The sequence below is a fragment of the Varroa jacobsoni genome, unplaced genomic scaffold (assembly GCF_002532875.2).
Source record: "Varroa jacobsoni isolate VJ856 unplaced genomic scaffold, vjacob_1.0 contig05277, whole genome shotgun sequence".
NCBI classification, from domain to species: Eukaryota; Metazoa; Arthropoda; class Arachnida; order Mesostigmata; family Varroidae; genus Varroa; species Varroa jacobsoni.
In genome coordinates, this window is record NW_019215512.1 from 1 (window position 1) to 9,165 (window position 9,165).

Below are 9,165 nucleotides of genomic sequence, written 5' to 3' on the forward strand. Positions count from 1 at the left end.
TATATAGAATATAGTAAATATATTCAAACGTCATGAACTCAATAATAATAGATACGCATAAAAATTATGGCTTTCAAGGTTCGCTTCTCCGGTTCTTAGAGCTCTCCGTGATCAACGCTTCCAAACAAAAATTAACCTTATTTAATACAATAAAAGAAAAATAACTACAGGGAACTGCTTGATGAAAGAAATAACGGCTTTTATTTTTTAATACCGATATAATGAGTAATTTTTTAGGGTTAGATACTTTCTGGCGGATAAAGGTTCTCACTGACTAGAATCATGTGGGTGAAATATATATATATATATATATGAAATAATAATAGTAAGAGTATAAATACTATACATTAGTTGTTGGTTCAACATTTTTTATTTTGTCTAGAATCCTTTAAAGTCTAGTGTTCCTATCTGTAGTTTTACAATGATCCAGTTACAAAGGAAATGCATCGAAACCACGAGGTCCATCATTGATAAATTGTTTGTTGATTTGAGCGTTTTGTACATGTTGAATCTGGGCCTGTAACGCCTCTCATGGGCCGTGTATATTTCTCTCAATTTCTAGAAATTAAAACTACACCGTTCCGTTTTACACAAACACATAGCATTAGATACATGTTTCAATAGCCAAATATAGCTAATTTCTCAGCCGGAAGAGACTGGCCTAGCCTCTTTCAATCGCACCCTATCGTTATGCCACATTAGTTATTTTCTATTTCTCCATTCAAGTTAGTTACACTGCTCGTATGAGTAGTTTTCGTGTGTGGCAAGTGCGGTTCCTAAAAATGAGAGAGAGAGAGAGAGAGAGAGAGAGAAAATCGTTCGGTAAAATTTATTAATGCGTTTGCTGATAGGCTGTTTGACTCGATCGTTTTGTGATATTCAGGCGCAAAAAACAAAACTTTTTCGTCAATTGATATAGATTAATGTTTCAACTTCTCTATTTAAGCATTTCCTCCATTTGACTTTGCAAAAATGTTTATTTTTGCGGTAAATTGTTGATTAGGTCGTTACAGAATCCAGTCTAGATTTTCTGCCTTCTCTCACAACGGTGATCTATTCAAAATGTCCCAACACAACACTAGACCCTTTAAATCTACGTTTTCGCTTTATATTGAGTTCTTGGTGTGGTTACTGTTAAACATCCGAATGGCACGAAGCAATGGTTGCATTGTCCAGAATGCCCTCGAGTCGGCTTCCTGCCTAAGTCAACAGGATACAATTACTAGGTAAATGGCAGCGCGTTAAAAAAATACGGTTGTATAAGGGTGTTCTCTCCTCGTGAGGTTCATTCTCTGAGGTCGATTGTTGTGAGCATTGAATAGTGGGTGGGATACCTCACCGAAAGACACCGGAATGTATACATATGGGAACATGGCAGTGCAAAACTTATAGCTAGCGTAAACTGTACTATAAATAACTAGCAGGACGAGAAGCTTATTCTTTGAGACCTTCATATCTGATTTAGATGTAGGCCTTTTTGTACGCTTGATTTAGGAGGCGTACTATAGGATACAGTTTCATTGTCATTCAAATGGCTGAAATTGGACATGTGCACGTATTCAGCTGTACAGTTGGTTGATTGTATGCACCGGAGGAAATGTATCATTGAAACTGCGTAGGTGTGATACTCGCAGGTTAATTAGTTGCACTAGAGTTGAAATGTAGTCTTGGAAAATCTAAATTCGGGCCGGTTTTAGCGGAACGCTCACTATAGCAGATGTATGTTCACTTGCTACTTTCAGTAGTATAAAAAAAAAGCCGGTTTTCTACGACAGCACAGTGGGCTCATCATCATAAAAACAAAAAATGATTTGTTCGTGCGGAACAAATCTCGTAGAGATCTTTTTTTGTTCCGAAATCAATCGTTTTCCGAAGTGTTTCAGAAAGAATTCTACAATGAAATAGGCTTTAAAATCAAAGAGCTCGAGAGAAACTTATCAAAATGGCCTGACAAACCTTTTTTGGAACCTTCGAACCTCTCGAACAATCGTTTTGAAAAGCAGAATATCAATGGCCAATCAGGTCGCCCGGGTGAGCTGCAGCGGTTGGTCGTTTTAATACCTCTTGGGTCTTTCTGTTCCTTTTGTGCTTGTTAGCCCACTTTGAGTTTTTGCATCCTGCTATCAGTCCAGAATTTTATTTCAAAGGCCTTTATACGTGATATGTTTGGTAAACGCTAGTTTATGCCTAGCAATATCGTTTAACTCACAGTTACTATTAAAAACTTATTTGCGGATTGAAGAAGAATTATTTAGAGAATCACTGGTGAGCAGTTTAGGTCTCGATTCTAAGCTGTAATCGCAGTGGATGATGCTTATATTGAATGAAGATGAAAAAAATCATCAAGATAATTGTTTTTCTTTACATGCTGTACGGGAAACATTAACAAGTCCGGACGTAAATATTTTACGCTGTATACATCTTTCTTTTTTTTTTTCTTACTTTGGTTTTTACACGTTCACCCCTCGAATTTGATCCGAAAACTTTCCTTGGAATTTGCCCTATTAATTCCAGTTAATATATTGCGGTTTGCCTCTATGACTGGTTCTGTTTGATTCGCTGCTATCATCTATCAACATCTCCATCAAGTAACTTTAACGATTGCGAAATTCGGTCTGATTAGTAATCGAATGCGCTTGAAGTTTAACTAACTGAAGTTTAAATACTACTAACTATTCAGCGGCCGTCGCACAAACTTACCGTCTCGTTACCGACAGACCTCGTCAAACGATAGCCGTGCATGTTGATTCGTAAATGATAACTTTTTGTTTTCTCGCTTACACTAACGATACCAGTAAATTGGTTTGGTCGGGGCTGCGTGGCGATCACCGCCAACGGGACTTAGAATGCGGTTGTCTATTGCAAGGACTTCCATTGCGCTGAGAAGCATCCCTCGACCCTATCCATTGCGTGACATGGTCACTATATTATCACTATGAGCCGGAAAAAACGATGCTCTTGCAAAGGCCGCACTAACAAAAAACATACTTTTCAGCTGACTCGAACGCTATGTGCAGCACTTTCACAGTTGTGTTGGGTTTTCTGTTGTCCTCCATGCCCGCCCTGTATCATACGAAAAATTGCCTTCCATCCACCGAAGCCGCCGACCTACAAGATCGTAACCACCAGCAAAGGGATGCCCAAAATGGTCATCCAAGACGAATCACTCAAAATTTTACCTCTTCCCCAAATGCGGAGCAAAACGATCTTGCTCTATGAGAAGATCTCTACGTGCATGTGCCGAGAACATAAGAAAATTGTCGCTATGCAATGGCTTCACACTTCTGAAACGTCGAGAAGCAATCTGGTCATCTTGCATAGTCACGTAAATGCTGCGGACCTCGGAACGGTACAGTTCCCTATGGAGACTCTAGCTAGACGAACAGGCTGCGATGTGATAGCTTACGATTACAGCGGGTATGGTGGTAGCGACGGGTCGCCAAGTGAGGACGTGATCTTGAGGAACGCTGACATGGTTATGAAGTACATCAACGATGTTCTTCACCGCCCTCCTTCGGATGTGATTGTGTACGGGCAAAGTATTGGTTCAGTACCGACCTGGTATCTTGCTAGCAAATACGACGTGGCAGGCGTCATTCAACTCTCGGGCCTCTACTCTGGTTGGCGAACGCTGAACCGCGAGAGCGGATCCATCGAGAACGTTTCACAGTCGGGATGCTGTTGCTTGAATCCTTTTAATAATGCTGGTTTAGTCAAGGAGGTGCGATCTCCGGTGCTGCTGATTCACGGTAAGGCAGACGAAGTAATTCAGTTCTCACACGCAGTGGAACTGCTTCGTTTATGTGGCGCTTTTGCTGTTCCCCCATTATGGATTGACGGAATCGGGCATGTAGGAATAGAGCGGACCCGCGAATTCTACGAGAGAGTAAATAAGTTTCTTCACGAGGAGGTTCGGATATTCGCAGCAGCGCAACTCGCTGTGTCAAACTCGACGATTTCGTCTCGGTCGGCGGATACACCGTCTGCCGCAGTTCCGACGACGCGTTTGACGCGAAACATCCAGCTGTCCCCGAAGTTCGCTCAATCAAGTGACGCCAATCAGACGAAATCGAAGCCCATACGGTCTGAAAGAAAGGTTTTCGCCCATGTCGGACGAATATAAATCATAATAATAATAATACTTATTTTTATAGGTATTTTTATAACATTATTATTACCGTAGTGTTATTGCAATATATCTGCTGAGCGAAGCCTTTCAAAAACTCACTTACCCGCCTATCTACACTATTTACGTATATTTCAGGATGATCAGGGACATTAGTAAATTCACGGCCGGCTTTTGGAGAATGGAGTCTGAGTAGCGGTCTTTCAGTGACGGTATGTATGCAATAAAATGCTACATCACGTTCAGATTAGAACGAGCGCGGAGGTAAAAAAACGGTGTATTCAAATCAATCCGTAAAATCTCACGTATTATACGCAGCTGCTACGAGGCGACAGTGGTTTCAGATGAGGAGAGCAAGAGCCAGCTCTGCGGACCCGAAACAAGGGAAGGATTCAATGTTGGCATATTCACCAGCATATTCATCACGATAAATTGGTGAGAGAGTATATACGGCCCTCGAAATGTAGCTAGCGCTGTGTCTGTCATCTAGTTTTTGGAAAGGCAAAAAGGCAAGTCGGAAGTAGAGGGGAACTTGTTAAGCACGGGTATATGCTAACGCGGAGATTGCAAATTACCTCGATGGTGTCAGCCTCCAAAGACAATCACTGTTGTTCGTGCTCATCAAGCGAGCCTCATAAATCTATGACACCTCGTAACACGCGTTCCATTTTCTATGAGCTAATGAACAAAAGTTGTAAGAATATGTGCGATGCGAGTTACGTCATTCGTACAGGCGGCTTTAAGGACGGTAGTTGTTGAGACCTTCATGAATATGACGCTGGTACTTATGCCCAGAGCAAACAATACGCATTTTGCGGAAGTTCTTCCTACATAATAACGTCCTGCGTGAAGTAAACTTTACGCCGAATGTAACTTAAATACGACGCAGAGTGGTCGTTGACGCTCTACAGACTTAAGCTTCATTCGCTATGGCCGTTCGTCGAATGAAATGCAGAAGTTAAATAGGCTGTCTCAGCAGCGTGCAGACTCACTAGTCGTGAGTTTCGCAAATCAGTACCTTTATAACTTATGTATCGAATGAAGAAACACCGAAGTTGATTTGTATTGGAGTACTTGATTATGTAGTGCAAGGTAGTTTCGACCAGGTCATCATATTTATCGTTTGAAGAAAATTTAACTTACGGGAAAACGGGCGGTGAACCCTCTGGCTGAGGAGACCAGCAGTCGCATGACAAAAGGGTATATTTGTTCGTCGAATTAAATTATTATGCATGGTACCATGCGAAAATCATGAAAACATTCTCTCGAATGTGGTCCGAAACGTCGATCACTCGATGGATTTCGTAATCTTATTTATTTCGTAAATGTTTCCCTCTTGGAATTCATCATTGTAGAAAAACCGTAAGGTGCCGTTTATTAGACGCGTCTTCTTCAAATGCTTCTATTAGTTTGTCCGTATGTATCACATTTGAGAAAACACTGCATCCAGATAAAATAAAAAGAAATAACTTTGGTTTAGACATATTTATTAAACCTAGCTTTGTAAATTATTGCTGGATGTACGGACTAACGTAGTGTTGTTACTCGGCGGTCGCCCAATGAGGTTCTATATGACTCTCTTCAAACCCTCCATTTCCACTACTATTTAGGTTCAATTAAGAAATCTTCATCAGGGTGTATCGTAGAGTTTCATCTTTCCCGTTCAGGAATCGAACCCCGAACCCCTGCGTGATAGCCGGGGACACCGAATAACACGAAGCGCGTTTAATCGATGTAACTGAACAAAACAAATTGTCTGTAAAGTAATCACTGTGCGTTCTATTAATTCAACTTCGCAGCAAAAAAAAAGCTGTGTAAATATTTAATCATAGGATGAGGTTTGTGGTAGCCACGCGCTCTATTTCTTTCGAAATAATTATTGTTTAAACGAGAAACTGAATCTTCCCTATCGGAGAACGCAGAGTAGTTCAACAAATATAAGAAGAACCACAAAATCATCGATATGAATCCGGGTATTTCTTAATCAAGCCCTGCTGTATAACTTCCACTGTATTGCGTGACTGCTATTGCAACAGTTACCTCACCGAACTTCAAAAAACAAGTTTATTGATAGTGGACAGTAGAAAAATTTGTATACCACTGACAGATGCGATCAAATTTTCAACTAGAACGCAGATTAGATGCATCAATTTTATTTTTTTCGGCTATGTTGTGTTTAGCACGGATAAAGTATACCGTTATCAACGAAATGTATACATCTGCCCAGACGTTAAGCTGTTATCGTTGTTTTTTGACGATATACTTCAATAATAGTATCATTTTTTACGAATTTTTTCGAGAAGTATTTAAGCTCTCAATGAGAATTCAGCCAACATTAGATTTGAGCCTATCAAAAGGATTTCAAATCAGAGCTTCTGCTGCAATGTGCAACTGAAGATGGAAGTGTTATCTAGCGGTTATGATGTTTTTATATATTATTTCATCATTCGAGTTGATGATGAATTTATACAATATCTAAGGGCAGTAGTTGTTTGTTTGCCATTCCGCTTATTTAAGTATGCCAGTAAAAATAATTCAAATGGAAAATACTCGTTTAGCTATTTATAGAAAGGACAATTATTAGTTACGTTCAGAACTACTTATTTAGCATTTTTTCATTAATGATTTTTCCTATAAATGTGTTGATTTTTCAGAACTAATAACCTCTTCTGGCATATATTCAAATCGCAGACTAAACTAAATCTTAATAAAATTCGCCTCCAGAGCATATTTCGATACACGAAAACGGACGGTGCAATTTATTTGTAAAAATAAAACGCGGGAATTAATATCTCGATAATTTATTTCGCTATCTCCCCAAACGTCTGTTGAGTTTTACAGGGGCAAAAGAAGATTATGGCGGGCTTCAGCCACCGTACTTGGACCTTTGTTAGCATTAGATGCATTTCTAAATTATTTACACAAGCACAGGAGCAAACCTCAACGTCCCTCTGAACAGGAAACACTAACTGGCATATTTTAGGCCAGCTTTTGGCAACGATTATCTTGCTCATTATTTTTTTTAATGTAAAAATACTTTTCATAGCCTGCTAGCTATGAAAAATCTGCGTTCTTATTCATACGTGGTACGTACTTTTTACGTGGTCCACATATCCGAGCAATACGAAGTGCGCTTTGAAGGCAACAGTATAACCGCGAGCTGCGATCTACCAGTATTCAGTACTCATTTTCGCTGAGTATACGCTTCAGCGGTTGTGAAAGATGTCCACCAGATTTTTATGTTAACCTGATTATCATCTATCTACCATTGAGGGGTTACTGGTTCATCGTGCTGACGACCTTTGCACCAGCCGTTATATACACCAACTATATAGGCGAAGCACAGCGCGTTCAGAAATGTAAGTGCTTTACTTACATCATAATCCATAAGTTAAAAGTGAAATCTATCGACTCCACCATTAAGTCCATTGGGATTCATTTATTAAACAAAGCATCCCAATACATCGTAAGGGGCCTTGACCTGTGCATGGCTATCACAACAAGCATTATACCGTTACAAATGAAGAGATGTGAGGATTTGAGCGCAGTTTAATCCAGCGACAGACAGATGTAACTTTATTATTATATTATAATTTTTATATCATTGGTAGGGTTCCAGAACTTGAGTCGTCTAGACTACTACGTCGACGATAACACACTTATATGCTGTGTAGATGTCCGATTGAGACTGGTCAATGATCTTTTTTTTTAATTATCCGCAAATCATCCCGCGCATTCAACTAATGCAACAACTAATTATAATCATCAGGGATACAGGACATGCCCTAGACATGCCCCCAGTTTATATAATTATTGAGATTAAAATCGTATCATCTATGCATTACCCTTCTCGGTATCGTTTTGGGGACGCATTTTTTGCAGCATACACCACATACACTCCTGTCGATTGCAGTAATATTACTTGAAATCTTACATATATAAGATATATATTAAAGATTTCTTGAGGTCTAAGAGTCATATTTTAGAATTTGTTAAAAAAAACTTAATTCAGTAGAAACGTCCCCTTATTGCGCTTAAGGGTAAATAATAATGTCATAAGCAACTTTAGTAAAGCCCTATACAAGACTACATGGGTTTTACTGAATTTTCCGTAGCGCGTTGTTTGTTTTTAACTATAGTAAAAGAATGTTCACAAGTTAAACGTGCAGGTTTTAAGTTCTAACGTCACGTACTTTGGCATTTCACTCCTCAGTCGTCAACCCTTCTGCCCTTCATTTTATGTTTGCTCTTCATTTCATTTTATATCCGAATATTGAAAGGGACATACAATCGAACAGATATCTTAAGTCGACACGGTACAGTAGGTTTCCGTCAATAAAAAACGCAACTTCACAAATAAGCTTTAATTATCCTTCGTTTCAATTGGCTGTTTGCTAGGCAGGTTCATTGTTGTAAACTGTCGAGTTTTCAGCACGTTTACTTGGACAAAATCTCAGGGAACTATCGGTGAGGCGGCAGCAGCGTCTCTGACAACCTCTGTCGTTTTTAATTAGGTGACGAAAAAAGTAAAATTGTGTGCCGCAATCAATGTACCTAAAAATTCGCGTGTACATCCTCTAATCCACTTCCATTAGGCGGGTCTAATAGTTTGCTATGTCTACTTTGTTATTATATAGATCGTTTTTTTTTTTATATCAAGCTGTCCATTTCGTTAATGCGTATTTGGCCAGAAGGACAGATATAGCATGCAGGCCCGCGGCAGACCTAATGTGTACATAATTGCTCGCTAGAGCTGTTGGGACGCTGTTGCTCCAGCCTATATAGCCGTACGTACTACTTTTTTTCCTTAAGTTCATGCTTTTCATTGACTGTCTTTTTCACTGCTAATCTTTCCTGGACCAAGTTAAAGAGCTTAATATCTAATTCGCTGAACAATCACTAGATATACTTCCGCACATTATTTGAATGAACATTCCGTGTATCGCTCTACCCTCAAAGATCGCGTAGCCCTAGCGTAGTTCCTGTGCTATATTTGTTAACTGACTATCCATACAGGGTTAGGTTCATATCGCTAAAAA

General features: G+C 39.5%; 1 protein-coding gene across 4 annotated transcripts; it reads left to right on the forward strand.

Annotated features, from left to right (window-relative positions):
- The first annotated feature begins 2,911 nt into the window (after window positions 1-2,911).
- LOC111273181 (alpha/beta hydrolase domain-containing protein 17C) lies at window positions 2,912-7,122 on the forward strand. 4 transcript variants are annotated; one of them, XR_015315972.1, is made up of 4 exons: window positions 2,912-4,083; window positions 4,265-4,338; window positions 4,445-4,561; window positions 6,781-7,122. XR_015315972.1 is itself a non-coding variant. In XM_022854874.2 (2 exons), the coding sequence occupies exons 1-2, from the start codon at window positions 2,936-2,938 to the stop codon at window positions 4,320-4,322; spliced, it is 1,206 nt and encodes a 401-aa protein (XP_022710609.2). In that variant the 5' UTR covers window positions 2,912-2,935; the 3' UTR covers window positions 4,323-5,520. The 4 variants fall into 4 exon arrangements, 1 of the variants encoding a protein (XP_022710609.2); XR_015315971.1 differs by having other exon boundaries at window positions 4,471-4,561; XR_002687898.2 differs by having other exon boundaries at window positions 4,265-4,561.
- Window positions 7,123-9,165: the final 2,043 nt, after the last annotated feature.

Excerpts from the sequence above, each read along its gene's own strand:
- LOC111273181 (XM_022854874.2), top strand. The coding sequence starts at position 2,936 with ATGAGCCGGAAAAAACGATGCTCTTGCAAAGGCCGCACTAACAAAAAA. Across the intron at positions 4,084-4,264 it reads ACGAAATCGAAGCCCATACG|GATGATCAGGGACATTAGTA; the intron begins GTCTGAAAGAAA and ends CGTATATTTCAG.